General features: G+C 42.0%; 1 protein-coding gene across 6 annotated transcripts in view; it reads left to right on the plus strand.

The window, feature by feature from the left end:
- Positions 1–19,763, plus strand: part of zmp:0000001167 (protein phosphatase 1 regulatory subunit 12A) — a 135,775-nt gene that overhangs the window by 36,647 nt on the left and 79,365 nt on the right. For all 6 annotated transcript variants that reach the window (XR_007957413.1, XM_052029025.1, XM_052029022.1 and 3 more), the window contains exons 2-5: positions 6,099–6,229; positions 10,131–10,249; positions 16,406–16,565; positions 17,677–17,821. Coding sequence is in view for 5 of the 6 variants with exons in the window: in XM_052029025.1 (XP_051884985.1) it covers positions 6,099–6,229; positions 10,131–10,249; positions 16,406–16,565; positions 17,677–17,821 (555 nt within the window). In the remaining variant the exon portion in view is untranslated. The remainder of the gene's footprint in view (positions 1–6,098; positions 6,230–10,130; positions 10,250–16,405; positions 16,566–17,676; positions 17,822–19,763) is intronic.

Here is a 19,763-nt window from a genome sequence, read left to right on the forward strand (position 1 = left end):
TCTTGGGAGTTGATGGAGATGTTAGGAGGGTAAAATAGATTAGGGCGGTATTAGTGTGTTTGTCTGTTCCTATGCTGTATCTCTGTATGACTCCATAATAACTCCTTGCAGGCAGTTGGTGTGGAATTGCTGGCCACTTGTTATCTTGACTAAACTTGCCATCAAATTTAATTGATTTTGTATACACTAAGTCCTCATTTTTTATGGACTTCCTGCAGATAACAAAATAGCATGGATAGCACTGAGGCTGCTGATAATGTGATCTCTCCATGGACAGAACAACTTGTATATAAGCAAGTTTCAACATGTATGTTTCATGTTATCAAAGCAAGCTGAAGCATAGAAGCACTCTGAACCCTGACTCCAGTCGCAGACTTGGCCCACGCTCTTGATGGGCTGCGATTCCAGTTATGGGGTTCCGCTCGTTTGTGACATATTTGAAGTGGAGCCTATTGCTAACCTCACAAGTACGTGGTGATGCGGACAGTGACTCAGTGAATAACTGAGACAAAGCGTATATTAATTTTCAAAGTACTGCCTGATTGATGTTAACAGAATTGGAGTCTGTAAGCCGTAGATGCAAAGTTAATTGGCTGAAGGACAGGAAGCAGGGAGTATTGGTGAACAGTTAATCTTCACACTGGAGGGAAGGACACTGTGATGTTCCCTAGGATGTGACATTGGGAGTTCTGCTCTTCTTGGTTCATATTTACCCAAGCCCAAGTCATGATACGTACTCATAACTTGGGCTTGGATGTAAATGGATCCTAATTTCAAAGTGTGCTGATGACCTGAAATTTGGAAATTTAATAAATATTGAGAAAAGCAGCAATGACTTGAGAAAGCAGTGTTGGGGAAATGTGAAGACAAATGGTAGATTCAGTTTATTGCAGAGAAAGGTCATGTGATGCATTTGATGAAGACCTGAGATTTGAACTAAATGGCACAGTTTTGAATGGGGTGCAGGAGCCAAGAGATTATGTGGGTATTTGTATAATTATGAAACCTTCAAAAATATATATATGATCTTGACTTAAATAAGTAGTATGTATAGAATGCAAGAAGAAAAAGTTTTGCTTGACTTGATTGCAGGTTTGGCCTGACGTGGAATATCGTATCTGATCCTGGGCGCTAGAAATATTGCTGAGATGACAGAGATGATGCAGAAGAGTATGGGAATGGTCCCAGGGAGAAAAGGTTGGAGGTGTTTGAAGAGATTGGAGAAGCTGGGGCTGTTCAGCTTCTTCAACCTTCAGGCAGGGAAGGTTAAAAGGTGCTTTCCCTGGCTGAGGTCAATCTTCAGAGGAGACGGTTCAGGATAACAGGCAAAAGAGCAGCTGGGAGATGGACAGATGAGAACAGCAAAGAAAAGCTGGGAAGTTGAAGAAGGATTTAGAACATAAATGACCTGAATAGGAGTGGGCTGTGCAGCTTGTCGTGCCTGCTCTAGCATTTGATGAGGTGATGGGCAGTCCTCTACTATTACTTCATCTTCATGTCCTTTCCTCCTATCCCTTGATTGGTATTGCCCAGACTCTCCAAGAAACCCAACAACTGAACATTTATGTAATGTCTGGGGTAGGAAATTACAAAGATATAAGTGAAGACCTGTGTTGTTATCTCATACCTATAAATAGCACCTTAATCTGGAACACTGACTCAGCCAGTTCTAGCCCAGGGTGGATCGCCAGGGCCCCTGGCTCTCAGCCTTGGGATGCAACACAAACCTTCTCAGTATCTGTTGTCTCTGAGCCTCCTGATAGCCAAAACCTGCAGAGCCTATAGGCTCATTCCACTCAGATTCTCCATTGGACAGCCCTCTTACTCAATCAATGAATTGAATAGTGAGACTAAAGGATCAGTCATGCTTTGGAAAAAATTACTTCAGTGATGTTTGTGTGGTTTCAAATAAATTCCACTGATTTAACAACTTTTATCTTAAGCTTTTGAACTATTTTGTAACTTTTTATAATAGGCAGCAAATTATTTCATTTTCTTCCTCACCCCCATCTCAAAATGATCTCTCTCTGATTAGTTGTCCACCTCCTACTGCTTTGTGCCTTCTGTCAGTTTCTAGGTGATTTTTCATTGACGTTGATGCCGTCTGTCATCCTCGCAACTTATGATTAATTGGGAAGTCCTAATTGTAGGGGGATCAGCAGTGTTGCATAATCTCCAAGGTAAGGGTATTCTTCTTTTGATGAGCAGACAAAAAAAAGTATCCCAATTTTAGTTTTACCACATTATTGTGTAATTGCAGCAGGAAACCAGTTATTTCCTTGATCGTTTTGGTACTCTACAGTTTCCCCCTTTAGCCAGGACACGTCTCACCTCACCGACCCCCAGCTCACCACCTGATGTATCAAGTCACTTTAGTAAAAATGGAATTGTTGAGACTTTTCCAGATGGATATCGATTTTTGGGGATCCTGTTCAGATGTTGCTTCCTGATAAAGGTGGATTTATATTGTTTTGTTGGATCGCCTTGGTTACTGCTTGTAATTTCTGCATTTGCCTGCTGCTTTGAATGTTCAATGTGAGTATCACTGGCTTAGCTGCTGACTTCTCATCCCACAGTGTTTTCCTCTGCTCTCATTGGCTTCCTCCATTCCTCCACCCTCCAGATGCAATGGGCCCTCATCTTTTCTACAGGTTTCCTTCCTTCCCTAATCATTTATGTTCACTTTGAAAGATGGACCCAGTGCTGAGTGTGCAAGTCAGGCTGAGCTCAGTTTCTCCCTGTAGTCTATATTAGCTGGGATGTCAGTCAGGGGATCAAACCTGACTTTAGTTCCTCCAGGCAATGCTAGTGGTCAAAATTGGTCAAGGTTCCATTTCTGATCAAAAGTAACATTTCCTTTGGGGGATTGTGCATATCCAGGCATTAGATAAAGATTGTTTGGAATAATCTCTGATATCTTCAATGATGAATGAGCCGGTCAATGTTCCTGGAACATAGAACTGTACAGCACAGAAAAAGCCTTTTGGCCCATGATGTTGTGCCGAATTAATTAAATTAGTAATCAAATGCCCAACTAAACTAATCCCTTCTGCCTACACAATGTCCATATTCCTCCATTTCCTGCACATTCATGTGGCTATCTGAGAGCCTCTTGAATGCCTCTGTCATATTTACCTCCACCACCACCCCGGCAATGCATTCCAGGCACCCACCACTCTCTGTGTTTTTAAAACAAAACTTGCCTCGCACATCTCCTTTGAACTTGCCCCCTCTCACCTTAAATGCATGCCCTCTGGTATTGGACACTTCAACAACTGGGAAGAAGATACCAGCTGTCTACTCCATCTATGCCTCTCATAAACCTCCACCAGATCTCCCGTCAGCCTCTGCCACTCCAGAGAAAACAACCCAAGTTTGTCTAACCTCTCCTTATAGCGCATGCCCTCTAATCCAGGCAGCATCCTGGTAAACCTGCACTCTCTCCAGTCTATATCATAGTGCTAGGGTTTAATCTTCTCTGCCAATCCAGCAGGAGCCGGCACCTATAACAGTGATCGAGAAATGTAGGTGTAGTAGGGGCTGGGGTAGGTCATATGTCCCCTTGTGTCCACTCTCCCGAGCAATGACATAGCATAGCTGATCTGATCTGTGGCTTCCACTCCAATTTCCTTACTTTTTCTCCATTACACTTAATTCTCCTGTAGTCTGGAAATCTATCTCAGCTTTGGCTTCTGTCCTCTTCCTTTCCAGTCCTGATGAAGAGTCTCGATCCGAAATGTCGACTTTTTATTTCCCTCCATTGATGCTGGTTGACCTGCTGAGTTCCTCCACCATTTTGTGTGTGTTGCTCCAGATTCCAGTATCTGCAGAATCTCTTGTGTCTCGGCTTTTGATATGTTCAGTGACTTTGCCTTGACACTTCCCTAAAGTAGATTAAAGAATCCCAGCACTTTGAAAGAAAAGGTTCATCCCCATCTCAATCTCAAGTGGTTGACCTCTTGACCTGAGACTCTGCTCCCAAGTTCTTGACTCCCTCAGCCAATGGAAATGCTCTCGGAGCATCTACCTTGAGAAGGCCTCTGGAAATCCCTCTTTCCTCTGAACTCGAGAGAGTTTAGTACCTCTCTGCTCAATCGCTCTTCATAAGACAACCTTCCTATCCCAGGAATCCATCCAGTGAACTTTCTGTGTACTTTCTCTGAGGCAGGTATATCCTTCTGTAAATGAAGAGACTAAAACTTTCCACGGTCCAGCAGGAGTGGTTGCATTAAAGCCCTGACCATTTGCAGCAAGACTTCCTTTCTCTGCTGTGCCTTTCGCCTTGCAATAAAAATCAGCATTTCATTTGCTGCCTCAGTTAAGTACTGTGTTTGCATGCTAACTTTGTATTTCTAATGTGAGAACATTCAAATCTGTCTGAGCACAAACATCCAATAGTCTCTCACTATTTAAATAATGCTCTCCTTTTCTATTCTTCCTTATTTTGCACCAAGGTGCTCGCTTGAAACTTAACAGGTTCACTAGAATGGTATTATTATAATACCATGGTTACATCTGAAAAACATGAATTAAAAACGTGTTGGTGTATTAATAAGAATCAAATCCAGGATTTTGCAAAATATCCCAGTAAAACACCACTGAAGTCCCGAGCATTACCGCCTACCATGTTTTTGCCCAGCTGCCCAACCTATTTATATCCTTTTGTATCCACTGCATAATCTATACCACAAGGGACAGAGAAACATACAGTGGGGTGGAATAGGGAGGTAAAAAACACCAAATGAAGAGGGAGTTGGGGGTTTAGGTGGCCAAGAGATGTGTGGACTGGGGTCAAGAAAGAAAGCTACTCTTGGAAGAGAAAGAAAAATGAGTAATTAGACAATAATTTCCTCTGAGTTGGTAATTTTGTTCAATCAGTGGTGCCTGGGTGCTCTCATTCTGGTCAATACTGTAGAAACATTGCAGAAGTAATTTTTTATTTAAACATTGCTGGTACTTAAACAACATAATTTATACATCTTTCTTTTATGTTCTTTTGATTTATCTCCCTTTTAAACAAAAACCTAGTTTTATTTGGGGCCTGGTGATATTAAGACACTCAAACAAGGTAAATGCAATAACATTGGCAAACAGTGGACAGATGGCATGTGCTTCTACATCAGGTTCAGGAATGTACCGGATTTGACTTGACAACCCCTGCTACCAAGCGTCGCCTGCAGCCCGAGTCCTCCGAAGGCCTGTCCTTCTATCCCTGTGGCTCCACTCCTGCTGTACTTGGCCTGCTCCTGAAGCCCTCTCACTGCGGTTCTTAATTAAAAAAATTAGGCCCCCAACACTGCAGCTCTCTGGCAACAACTCAAAAGTGTTTTTTTTTATTTGAGCCTCTGGCCCTTCTCAGGGTATATAACAAACTGAAGTTTTGTTTTCAGCTCCTACTTCAACAGCATTCAGGTCAACTCTCAACCCTGGCTAGAAAATAAAAATGTGATCTCTTGCCACTTTCAGGGGCCTTGGCTTGCCAACTAGCATTATTGAAAATTATTAAATAAAACTGCCATTCAGTATTATTAAATTGCCTTTTCAACTACTGTAGATTCCCAAACAAGCCGTTTTATATAATAAAATTAAATGGGTCCCAGTGCTCTTTTACCCTTGGCTGATCTGGCTCCTGCTCTGGTGATGCATTTAATTCAGTGCATATTGTTCCAGTTAATTGATACCTGTCTTTTCCAGCTCCATTCATTTTTCTATTTAAGTTTATGCATGTCTGACAGAACGCGATTTGCTTGCTTGCTTACTTACTTTGTGCCGTCATGGCTCTAATTTTATGCACTCTCTTTTGTGCATACATTCTTTAGTTCTTGTCATTAATATTAAATTAAAACTTCGCTGTGTCTGCCTGGAACCCCACCTTTTTTATTCTCCAAAGTGCTGTAAGCAACAGCTTTGGAAATACAGCAGTGATACATTAAGTCAACATCATGTATGTTTCTGTCCGAAGTGCATATAGGGGATTTTAAAGTAATTGATTTTGAATGTTTGTGCCTGACCAAGCAGGAAGAAGTGGCTGAGAGTTTCTTCTAGACAGGCACCAAAAGACGATTGTGCACTCATTGTTACCTCTCACTCCCTGACAGGCCTGCATTGACGAAAACCTGAACATGGTTACTTTTCTGCTGGAACACGGCGCCAATGTCAATCAGCCTGACAATGAGGGCTGGACAGCACTACATGCTGCAGCCTCCTGTGGCTTCATGGAGATCACACAGTGAGTATGGAACGGATTGATCCTCATCGGCATGTGAGCGGATTTCTCAGTAAACATGAACTTAGCTTGCATCTCCAGTTTCCAACCTTGGCTCACACATTACGATCTAGAAAAAGAGCAAAAGTGGTTTAGGATTCTGAAATAAACAATTGCATAGAAAGCTGTATATAATCCAGTCTTCCTTCACTCATGTCATAAGTGAGGTGAAGCAGAATTACCTCTCAGTTCCAGCAAACCAGGTTTGATTCTTACCTCTGGTGCTGTCTTGTATGGAGTTTGCAGTTTCCCTGTGTGACCCTGTGGATTTCTCCCAGATGTTTGTTTTCCTCCCACATCCCGAGGATGTGCGAGTTGGGTAAGAGGTTACTGTAAATTATCCTTTAGTGGCCAAAGAATCAAAGGATGAGAGAATAAAGTTGCAGGGCTACAGGGAAAATGAGAATGGGACTGATGGGATAGGTTTACTGAGAACTGTCCTGAACCAGATGGGCTCCTGTGTTGTAATAAGTGAGTAAGTACTGAGTATGATAGCTTGAAGGAGATTCAAGAGTTTGAGGGAGACTATTTAATTTTTAGGATTGTCTGGCGGCATAACCCACAATAATAAGAACTGAGCTTTGACAGTATTTGGTGCTTTTCCAGCATCTCCGAATCAGCAGTGCACATTGGCATAACAACTCTTGTTTTAGTTGAAGAAGGAACACTTCAAAAATTCCATCGAAAACTACCATCTGTCATTTGGGAACTAGATCTTTTGTTTATGCTTCACAATGTCTCCCTCACAGTGCACGATCTGCTAAAGAATTAAAATGGCTGTCGGACATTTCCTTGATCATTGTGGTGAAAGTTTCCAGCGTTGTTTGTAGAATTGTGTGTTGTCCTTACTACTTTGAGTTAATTTTAATGCACTTCAGGAGGGTGTAAGTCTATTTACATGGAGCATTTTGTACTTTTATGTTTAAAGTTTAATTTATGCTGTTTTACTTACTTCACAATGAATGCATCTTCAATCCAGAAGAGAAAAAAGAGTAGCTTTTGGGTAATCAATTTCCTGAAGAGTGGTTTTCCTTTTTTACTGTGGGGAAAAAAAATTATCCCCGCCTAACTTGCATGCTTTGCTATTTAACCTGGCATTTTTTTTGTGCCCACCCCACCCTGGTTCAAGCTGGCATCCTCTGCCCACAGTCCACACATAAATTTTGCTTCTGCCCCCTTCCACCCTGCCCCCACCAGTTGTTGTTGTTGTTGTGCTCAGGCTTGCATTTCCCTCTACATTCTCGCTTCACATTGGCAGTCTTTATTCCCATCAGTCCAATTGTAAAGTGAACTTCTGGAGTAGACTAAATCTCGTACCCTAGTTTTTGCTGTGGTCCTTGTAAGCCAATATTTGATAGTGGCTCACTGCTGAGTGACCTCAGTTTACAGCAGGAAGTTGGGTCAGACTGGCCCAGGACAGCTTTGTCTGGGCAGGTGGACCAGTCTGCTAAGAGACTGACCATTTCAGACACTGTTTGCTGTGTATCACTGGCTTGTTGCCCAGTAGACAACATTAATAAGAATGTTTGGCCTGACGTGCCATTGGAACACAAGTATGTGCAGATCTGGGTGAGATCATTGTCGTTCATCTGCTAGTTTTAAAAAGTGAGATTTTATTTTCCCTACCCTCTGGATGTAGAAGTTTCTTCTCATCTCAGTCCTGAGTAGCCAATCCTTTTATTTTGAGACTGACCCTTCAGCCTGGAGAAATACTGAAATACCAACTCCCCATTTACCCTGTTTACCCCATTAGCCTTTCATTTTTTGATGAGATAATTCTTCTAAACACCAGAGAATATAGCCAAGGTTGCTTAATTTCTGCTCAGATGACAAATCTGTCATCTCTGGAATCAATGTGGTGAACCTTTCATGTTCTCCCTCTATCATAAGAATATCCTTCCTTGGGAAGGGAGACTGGACTTGCACATAGTATTCCAGCAGCAGTCTCACCAGGCTCTCTTATAATTGGAGTGAGACATCTCCACTCTTCTACTCAAACCTTCTTGTGGCAGAGCACAGCATACTCTTTACCTTCCTATTTGCTTGCTGTTCCTGCGTGTTAAACTTTAAGTGATTCCTATACAAGGGCATGCAGGGCTCTTTAAACTCCCAACACCTTTCAATCTCTCACTATTTTAAGAAAAAAAGACCCCCTTTTCTATTTTTTTTCTACCTAAGTGGCTGACCTTATGTTTTTCCCCTCTGATGCAAGTCTAATTGGTCCATCGTTCCCTCCTCAAATAGTAGGCTTACACTTTTTACCTTCCAATCTCTGGGAACAATTCTAGAATCTATGGAATTTTGGAAGATGATAACCAATGTATCCACTATTTCCATAGCAACAACCCTCAAGGATATGATTCCTCATGTTCTGGAGATTTATCACCTTTCAGTTCCATTAATTTCTCCAAAGCTAGTTTGTTTCACTGATGCCAATTTCTCCACACTTACTCCAGGCCTGTAGTTCTCCACTATTTTTAAAAGGTCCTCTGTGTTTTCTGTAAAAACAGATGCTAAATATACGTTTAATTTCCCTGCTATTTCCTTATTCCCCAATATAACTTTTTCTTCCTCAGTCTATTGGGGACCTTCATTAACCTTCCAGTGGGATGGGGTGATAGTTAAACTGAGCTTGATACTACATAACCACTTGCAGGATACAAGTCAATACTGGGATGACAATACCAAAACTCACCATAGTTCAGCTGACATGAAATTCAAGGCTACAGTCAAGAAGTGGAAGCACAAGCCAGAGAGTTAAAAGACTATATGAAAAGAATGATACAGAGAACAAATAAATTAGCTTCTATTGGTGGTATGAGGTGTGATTAGAAAAATTGTGGATGACACTAGAGTTGGTGGCATTGTGGATAGCATGGAAGATTGTTTACGGCCTCAGCAGGATATAGATCAGATGGAAAGTAGGACAGAGAATTGGTAGATGGAATTTAATCCTGATAAGTGCAAGGTAATGCATTTTGGGAAGTCAAATAAGTGGAGACCATATGCAATAAATGAGAGGGATCTGGGGACCAAGTCCATAGTTCCCTGAAGGTTGATGAAGATGGTGTATGGCATGTCTGCCTTTGTTGGTCAGGGCATAGAATATCAGAGTTGGGACGTTATGATGCAACTTTACTAGGCACTGATTTGGCCGCACTTGGAGTATTGTGCACAGTTCTGGTTGCCGCACTGTAGGAAGGATGTGTTTGCACTGGAGATGGTGCAGAGGAGATTCACCAGGATGTTGCCTGGACTGGAGGACTTTGCTTATGGGGAGAGATTAGATAGGCTGGCCTTGTTTTCCTTGGAGTGAAGGAGGCTGAGGGGTGACCTGATAGAAGTGTATAAGATTATGAGAGGCATAGATAGGGTAGATTGTCAAAATCTTTCTTTTTTTCCATGGTAGGGGTATCAAAAACAAGGGGGTATAGTTCTAAGGTGAGAGGAAGGAGTTTTAAAGGCAATCAGAGAGTGGTTGATATCTGGAATGAGCTGCCAGAGGAGGTGGCAGGATCAGATATAATTATAAGACTGAGTGAACCATTTAGATAGACACTTAAATTGGCAAGACATAGAAGGATATGGTCCAAATGCAGGCAACTGGGATTATTGTAAAACCAGTTTCTGTGCTTTAATGACTCTCAAGGAATAAAGGTCTGTAGTCATTAGTTATGGGTCTAATTTCTCTGATGGCCTCTTTCTGCAAGATATTTTCATTTACCTCGGCATAAAGATTCGGATGGTCATAAGCATTTGTACTCAAGTCCTGGGTGAGCCCACCAAGGGTTCTGTTGAGAATTGTATGGAGTTTAGGCATAAGTGTCCAGTCAACTCTGAATACATCTTCCAATTCCATGTATAGGTACCTAATTAAACAACGAGCCAATGTTGCAGCTGTGAACAGTGAGGGTGAGCTGCCTATTGACATCGCCCAGGGTGAAGCAATGGAGAAGATGCTGAAGGAAGTCATTAAAAAGCAAGGTAAGGACTCCAAATAACCAGGCAACACTTCGGTGAGAAGGTATCGTTTCACAGTTAAAGATCCTTAAAGATCCATCAAACTGTAGGGACACTTCCACCTGGAGGAGAAGGATGGACTTCAGCATGCTTTGGTGTAAAAGAGTAGTCGTACAGTCCTGGCAACAATAGTGACCCTTCAGCCAGGCCAGATACATATATTAACCATTAAAATTCAATTGCAGCTTTTAGAGCCTGAATTGCTCCTGAGACAAGGCTGCTGGACTCCCAGATGCAGAGGGCCAATGAGGTCAGATTGTCTATACCCTGGACCCTTCATAAAACACTCTAATTCTCCATCTTTTCCCCCCTGATTTAAAATGTGCCTTTAACCATCTGCCTCTGTCTCAGGTGGTTTGGCATTTTTTGTTTGACTTTTTAAAATTCATTTTGTCATGATCATGTTCTACTGAAGCCACTTGATATTTGTTTTCTTTTAAAATGCTGTATAGAAGTGGTTGTTGGTGCTGTGAATTTTTTCCCCAGACAGAATGAATCAACAGAAGTTGCAGATTTCTCAAAAATGTGATGACATTTGTCCATTTGGTTCCTTTAAAGCCCATTATTGCTTCCACTCACCCTGCAGCAGAGCAGCTTGTGCTGTGTGTGGATGGTGGGGAAGAGATTGACGGGAGATCTGCAGGGTGGGATGTCGGTGGGATCACCTGGAGGTTGTTGAATGTTATCTTAGTATGGGGTGGGGGTGTGGGTGCAGCAGGACCCAAGTAATTTATTTATCATGCATGGCTCCCAGATCAGTGCTGTGGGAACAAGACTGCATTCTCCCAGGAAATGGGGACATAGAGACTGCAGTTGCTGGAATATGGAGTAACACACAAAGCACTAAAGGAACTCAGTGGGTTAGGTAGCATCTGTCGAGGGAAATAAACAGTTGATGTTTTGGGTTGGGACACTTCAATCCAGATGAAGAGTACCGGCCCAAAATGTCAATTGTCCATTTCCCTCCATAGATGCTGCCTGACCTGCTGAGTTCCTCCAGTGCTTTGTGTGTTTCTCCCAGGAAAACCCTACAACATAGTCCGGGTTCCACTGCAATGGATCCAAAAGTGTGATGATGTCATCCCTTGCATCCCTGGCAAAAGAATTGGCCAGAAAGCTGATTGCTGATGGGATGTGCTCAGTCAGCTTTTCCAGGTGATACAAAGTGACCTAGAAATAGTCACATTTGTATTCTACTCCTGGGGAAAATATGATTTTCACTTGCAAAATGCTGAGAAAAATAAACAGCAACAGGCAGTTGAATTTCCAGGCAAATATATGACCTTGATGGCTGAGGGAAGACTTTGTAGGGTGAGTGTAGAAGGTTCTAGAGTTTCCCACAATGCATCAGTGCCATTTAGTCAGTTGAATTGGTTCAGCTGTTTGCAGCTTCTGATCAGTCGCTCAAAATTATTTGAAGAGAACTTTGAAGGCAAAATGAAAATGCTTTTTTGGGTAATGTTTATTTTAATTTCTTTCAACTTGTGCAAAGACCGTGTGTGCCTCATGACTGTGGAGGCTGCGAGAGAGAAAGGAAAATAGGATGTTCTCTTTTGTCGTTTATGATTGTGTTTTATAAACTTGAGCTTTTCTGAGGGAAGTGATGCATTTCCAGTTTTAATGAAGTCATTTTTCAAAATTTAAGTTTGGTTTAGAAGCAGAAACCCTTTACTGGTCAATAAATGGCAAGTGAAAATGTCACGTTCCATACTGCTGATACCTGAAAGGGGAGATTATGGTTGGAAATCTAAAATTGTGATTATTGACACACTTGCATGTGGGCAATAACTTTCATTATTTGAGCTGTAATCAAAGTATCTTCGCAGCACAGCAGGAGGTCATTTGTCCCACTGAGTCCACACTTGATTCATACCCGACAATCTATTCAGTTCCATTCCCCTGCTCTTTCCCATAGCCCTACAAGTTCTCCCTGAAGTACCTACCCTATTCCCTTTCAAATACCTTGATTTGGTTCTCTTTCCACCATCTGTACAGACAATTATTTCTAAATTAAAACCACACTCTCCGTAGAAAAGCTTTTCTGTACCTTTTTGGGTATAATTTTTAATTGTCATCCCTTGGTCCTTGACTATCGGCTTATGGGTACACCTTCTTTCTCATTATCCTTTCTAAACCCATCATGATCTTGGACACCTCTATTAAATCTCTTAAACTGGGTTAAAAGGAGAACAACTCCAGCTTCTCCAATTTGGCCTTGCAGCTAAACTCCTTCATCCTGGAGCCACTCTAGTCAATGTATTCCACACTCTTGCTGAAGGATCTTTGTATTATTAAAGTGTGATAAACAGAATTGGATAAATTAGTAGCCTAACAATGTTCTATGTAGGCTTAACATAACCTCATTACTTTTGTATTCCATACCTCTCCTTATGAATCGTAGGATCCCATATGCTTCATTGATTGCTCTTTCAAACATTTATACACACATGCCAAGGTCCCCCTCTGCACACCCTTTAGAATGATGCTGCTTAGTTCAGAGTGTCTTTCTGCCAAATTATATTACTTCACACTTCCTGTATTAAATTTTATCTGCTACTTGTCCGTGCCTTCTGCCAGTACCTTGTCCTCTTTGCAGGCTATTATTGTCCTCGTCTCCATTTTCCACACTTCTTCCAAGCTTTGTGTTATCTGCATATTTAAAAATTTGACCTGGTGCATCATGTTCATAATATGTATCAAAGATAGCAACGGCCCCAGTACTGACCCCAGGGAAAGACCACTGTCCACCAGCCTCTGGAGTGAAAGACAACCTTTTACTGTGAGTCCGAGGGTGTCATTTATTGCATACTGCGCTGTTGGTGCGGTCTCCTGTACATCGGTGAGACCTGACGCAGACTGGGTGACCGCTTCGTCAAGCACCTTTGCTCCGTCTGCCGCAACAGCCAGGACCTCCCGGTGGCCACTCACTTCAATTCCACATCCCACTCCCATACTGACATGTCTATTCACGGCCTCCTCTGCTGCCACATTGAGGCCAGGCACAGGCTGGAGGAATATTCCGCCTTGGGAGTCTCCAACCTGATGGCCTTAACATCGATTTCTCTAACTTCCTTAACCCCACCCCTTTTTCTTCTCTCCCCGCCCCCTCCACTCCTTTGTCTTCCCTTATTCCTAAGGCTCCCTTCCCCCACCTTGATGACCTGCCCATCTCTTCTCCTCCCCTCCCCCATCCTTTACTCCATGGTCCTCTGCCCTCTCCTATCAGATTCCTCCTTCTCCAGCCCTTGGCCTCTTGGAACCATCACCTCTCAGCTTATTACATCTTCTCCCCCTCCCCTGCCCACTACCTCCCCCCCCCTCACCTGGACTCTCCTATCACCTGATCTCACCTATCCCCTGCCTGCGTGTGCTCCTCCCCCATCTTCTTATTCTGGCTTCTGCCCTCTTCCTTTCCAGTCCCGATGAAGGGGCTCGGCCTGAAATGTCGACTGTTTATTTCCCTCTATGGATATGGATACAGATGCTGCCTGACCTGCTGAGTTCCTCCAGCACTTTTTGTGTATTGCTCCAGATTCCAGCATCTGCAGAATTTCTTGTCTCCCTTTTACTGTGACTTCCTGTTTTCTGCCTTTGAACCAAGTTTCTCTTTGTGCTGCCACTAGGGGGCCTCATTTTGTTAAACAGGGACAGTAGTAGTTGAGACACGAGGAGATTGCAGATGCTGCAATCTGGAGCCAAAAAACAAACTGCTGGAGGAACTCAGCAGGTCAGGCAGCATCTGTGGAGGGAAGGGAGTGGTCAACATTTCAGGTTGAGACCCTGCAGCAGGGCTCTGGTTGAGATTTACTTCTACCCAGTTTTGGAAATGCAAGATAGGTCTGGAGGTTAACATTATGTACAAGGGGAAGCGGTAGGACGAACAAGGGAAGGGAGCATCGTCATGAGAGGGTGGAGTGGTAGGCAACAGGAGGGGAAATACAGTGGTGAAAGTGTTACACTGCACATGAAGGATTGCTAGGAAGCCCCACACAGCGAGAAGAAGGAAGCCCCAAGGAATGAAAGGCCACATGTTTCTCGTTAATCACCATCAGAAGATGCTGCCCTGGCCATTTGTAACTCTGTCTTGTGCCGAGTCACACTATCCAACCCAATTTCAGAGCAAATTTAAGGATAAGAGAAGCATGACGATGTGTCAGGATGAAAGGCAACGAGATGGAAACGAAGGAGGAGAAACTGTGAGGAATAGCAAAACAGAGTAAGAGGTGAGACCAGCATTGTGTGAGAAACCCGAATGGTTAGTGTAGTTAAAGTGATAGTACCTGGGAACGATGTCCTGCATGTGTGACCCAGCCATGATTTGACTACCCCAGCACACTCCAGATGCCTGGCTCTGGCCACAAACCCTCACTGCACTCTGGATCCCCAACTGACATTCCTAACCAATGCCAAACCATCAGAATTTCTAAACAATCAGATGCTGGATTTTTGGAATTTTACTGTAATTGATTGCATGGATAAGTGTGATATGCCAATGAATCGAGCATAATTTATGTGTACCCTGCTATACCTTTACCAATGAACCAGTAACTGAGCCAAACTTACTCCAAGCTAGACACGTGAGGAGTGTCATGGGAGCTATAATGACCTGGAGCAGATGAAAGTAAAATAATTGTATTTATTTGCTAACTACTGATTTGTTTTTGTGCATTAACATTATTCCAAATAATATAGTCTAATTTCAAAGCTTTGAGTTACTCAGTGCTGTCTGCAGATTGCCTGTGTGCATGGGTGTATGTAAGCCGCATAACTCACTTGTTGAACACATGATTCTGCTGCAGGTTTTGCAGCATCCGTGCCAGCCTGATCCATCAGAGGGTGCTACATCACTTTTCATCCACACCCTATATTTGGACATGTTGATAGCTCCCAATTTACATTCGGCCATGGGTGTTATTTGAGAGGGCTAGTTCTGAGATCTGGAAGTGTGTTTGCATGTATACTGATTCCAAGCATAGTTCTCTTACCATGTGCTTGTTTCTCAATCTCTCTTGTTGTCTGTTTGTCATTCTGCATCCACTGTGTCTGGATGGTATTATCCTTGGCTTTGAGCCTGAAGGTTATGGATAAAAGTTCTACTCCAGAAACATCAGTTTAAAAACAAAAACTGGACTGCCATTTCGGGGTTGTACAGGGAGAATGCTGCACTGTTGGCATTGCTGTGTTTGAGACAAGATTTTAAACAGGTCCTTTCTGTTGTCTCAAATTGATGTAAAAAAAAACTCACTGTTGTGAAGAAAGGCAGGAAAGTTGTCCTCGGTGTCCTGATCAATATTAAACCTCCACCGACATCCCTGTAAACGATCTCTCCCAACCATTGGTAGTATCTACAGGAGGTGCTGCCTCAAGAAGGCAACATCCATCAAAGATCCCCCACCATCTGGGTCATGCCATCTTCTGGCAGGTACCATTGGGCAGGAGGTACAGAAGCCTGAAGTCCCACACCAATGGGTTCAAGAACAGCTAGTTCCTTTCAACCATTCGGTTCTTGAACCAAGTGGCACAACCTTAGAGTTTAGCAACACTATGACCACTTTGATCACTTTGCACTAAAATGGACTTTGTTTTATTTTGTTCAAATTGTGCTCTATTTTGTAAAAATTGTGTTTATTTTTAACATGTTTTTATTGTGAATGCTGCTTATGATGCAATATGCCTGTGATGTTGCTGCAACTTTTTCATTCACCTGTGCATACATGTACTTGTGCGTGTGTCAATAAACTCAACCTTGACTGACTTTGAACTGACAAGGGTGAAAATTCTACCCATTGAGAGACTGCTGACACTAATTATTGTTGGCTATTTCTTCCTTTTCGTTAGCCTTCTGGTGACTATGTTACCAGAATGTAGCACGCTTGACGATATTTCCAAATGAGAGTACTGCATCTGAACCAATACTGACACTTCATGAATTTGTCCTCCTTATAAACTGTGCAGGAATTGCAGGAGTTCTAAAGGAATCTTCATCCATGCCATTCAGTCTGGTACAGCTGTGTATCAGATACTGTTGCATGGAGAATAATTGTAGTTGCGGGCACATTGAGGGAATGCTGGGTCTTGTGCTGATGTGACAGCAACAAATATCATGCATCTCACTTCTAGGAATCGATGTGGAGGTGGCCAGGAAGGAGGAGGAGCAGCGGATGATCCAGGATGCCAGGCAGTGGCTAAATAGAGGGAAGCTGGAAGATGTTCGGCACCCAAAAACCGGAGCGAGCGCCCTTCATGTTGCTGCAGCCAAAGGCTACTTGGAGGTCATGAAGTGAGTGGACAGTCATCGTGGCATTTGGTGGAAAGAGATGAGTTTCTGGTTTTAGCAAAAAAAAAGTTAACCTGGGTTAGTTACTACGTATCAAAATGTTAAAGGCAAATTTGTGTGAAGGAATGCAGGAAATGTGATTTGATGTTAAGCTGATTGTGTTTTGTCTACAAGGAGGTTGCTGCTTCCTGCTGTGGGAACAAGCTTTACTTGCTGTAAGAATGAGAACATTGAGAAGATGGAGATATCAGGAGGGGTTTGGGATAGAGGCAGGAAGGTTCTTCACTATGAAACATGCCAAGAGATATATGAAATAAAATAATAGTCCAATGAAAGGATGAGATAAATATACCTGAAGGGATATTTTTGATGTCATTACCATTAAATAGTGTTGTCTGTTCATTAGCATGTTGCTATTTGCAGACATTTGATGGGCACAAATTAGTTGGCACATTTCTTACATTTCAACAGTTACTATATTTGAAGTATTTTACTGATTGCAAACTGCTTTGAGTCTTTGAAAAGCAAGAAACAAATGCAAATCTTTTCTCCAACTCCTGATCATGATCCATAGCAACTCATGGATAGCCAGTTTTGAGTAGCTACATCTAATGCATTCCATTTAGCACCATGGTAGTACCATGGAATGTAATGGAGGGTGTCCTAAATGTGAAGGGGGGGGAGCCATTTCCAGAAATATGTCCAGTGGTTTCTCATATCAATGTGATTGTGGATAGATGCATATGAGCTGAGTTGACTGGTGAAGACAAAGGCTCACGGTTTTCTCCAGAGACACTCCTGATGCTGGAGGTTGAATCTTCACGTCACCACCTCTCAGAGAACATTCTGTGCCCTTGCCACTTTTAATGTATCTATTCGAGTGGAGTCATATTCCAGATGCAAGGTTCCCTAAAATGTTTCAGAAAAGAATTGCAATAAATCTTGCCATTCTCCACTGTTAGCTCCCTCCACATGTACTGGCAGCACTCTGATGTTACTTTCTCTTGTTCAAGTCTATTAAGTCAGCAGAGGATTATTAATTCAAAGAAAACTGTGGCCTTTGTGGTGAAAGTACTTGTGGTTTCTTTTTCTGCAAGATGTCTTTGTGTTGTAGGTTGTTAATCCAGGCTGGCTTTGATGTGAACAGTCGAGATAATGATGGTTGGACTCCATTACACGCAGCATCACACTGGGGCAAAGAAGAAATCTGCAGGTTGTTGGTGGAGAACTTGTGCAACATGCAGGCTGTCAATAAAGTGGTGAGTCCTACCAGCATTAAGTTAAGAGCCCCCACACTGATACTACTAATTTCTCAATTACTGTGGACTCTCAGTGTTGAAGTCATCGCCTTTTGAAGCTAAATGCGTTGATGCACCACTAGTATGTTGCCAAGACTTAGACCACAACGCTCCTGGGTTATTTAAGTGTATGCTGAGGCAACAACTAAACTGCTGTGAGTAACCTGGTTTCCTGGACTAGAGGGTTTTTAAAAAAAAGTCAGATCTGGTTCCCATTCCTGATCATCATTTATTTACTCTCAAATAGGAATGGATTGTGCCAGGATTGGTTACTTCACTCTGCAAGGGTCCTATCTTATTGACTATATCAGGATTAATATTAATCCACTTCTATGACTGAGCTACTAAAATGCTTTGCACTGTCATTGTAAGACTGAGACCACATGTGATATTATGTTATATATCATTTTTCATTAAAAATGCACAGATTTCCAGTTCGTTATGATGTATTACCAGGCTGTAGGATACAGGAGAGAGATCTTAGATCTGTATCCTCCACTGCTTAGTTCAAAGTATTTTGTGTTGTAAGTTGCTAGAAGTACAGGTAGGCAGTGGAGCATCTGGGACCAATGGTCTAACTCATTATCTACTGAGATATAATAATGGAGAAAGGAACAATAGAGGAGACTGAACTCGAGTCAAATCAGGCATAGGAAGAGAAAGACTGGGGGGGGGGGGGGGAGAGACAGGAAAGAAAAGTTTTTAACATTTCTAAAAAGAACTTTCAATATGCTGGAATGAAACTTGATGTTGCTTTGTAATCATGGCAATTGACTGAGATTGCATTAACAATTATAATGTGTGTAAAGGATAACCGACCTATTGCAGCAAGTTTAATGGACAAATAGTTTGTGAATCCAGCAAATACTTAATAGTAACGGTAAGGCTGAGGCCATTTGTGTCATGCAAGCTGTGGAGCTGTGTAATTGACCCAGAAGCTCTGAAAATGTGCCTCTCACATCCTATCTCTTAATCCTCTGAATTTGATTTGCACATTAATGATGCATTGTTGATGCAAGATTTGCAGGTTAAATTTTGTGCTTTACCATTACAACAGTGCAGTACTGCAGTTTATCACACTGCTTCATTACGTAGTATTTTGATACATAAATTGTCTATGAAAAATGTTGGTGTGTTTTTAAAAACATTTGGTAAAATCCTGAGCAACTTGTCGAGCTGAAAATTGATAACAATTGGTAGTAAGAGTTAAAAGGTCTTTCAAGAGAACTTGTAGGAGGGAAGAGATTGGTAAAAAGCCTTTTCCATGTGAGCAGATTAGAATAGGTAGCTAATTATCAGTCAACTGGCATCTTTAAAATAGACCGAAGTATTTCCTTGCTGAAAATGGTGATTGTTACACCAACATTAATAAAGTTGCTTGTTTTTTTTTGTTGGGGGAGTTAGAAAAGGAACATACTTCTGTGCCATGGCCTCTTTCACATGGGTAGGAATAACAGTGCAAAATTTTAACTGCTATTACGATGAATGACAAAAAAATTTGAAAATCTGTGGACCTGCCTGTTTCCTATTCAGAGCTGTCAATGTGTAAATAAATAAATAAAAGGTATTGAGAGATTTTCAAAATGTACCCTGCTCATTAAAGCAGTAAGTCAATAGGTAATTGGGGGGGGAAGAGAGGAAAAGGAAACTAAGTTAATAGAAAGGAGCCATCATACACTGGGTGCATTGGAATGGCATAAGATGGAATGGTACTGATAGGCTCAATGCTCTTTTCTGATTCTTTGCCAATGTATTGTGCTGCAATATTCTGTATTTCATTGTGCTGTACTGCACTATACAAATCTATTTTGCACTCTTCTGCTATATTGTACAATATACTGTGGCCTATATGTCTTTTCTACCTGTACCTAAACAAAATAGTCAATTATTGCATTGCTTTTTG

The sequence above is a fragment of the Pristis pectinata genome, chromosome 14, assembly GCF_009764475.1.
Source record: "Pristis pectinata isolate sPriPec2 chromosome 14, sPriPec2.1.pri, whole genome shotgun sequence".
Lineage (NCBI taxonomy): Eukaryota > Metazoa > Chordata > Chondrichthyes > Rhinopristiformes > Pristidae > Pristis > Pristis pectinata.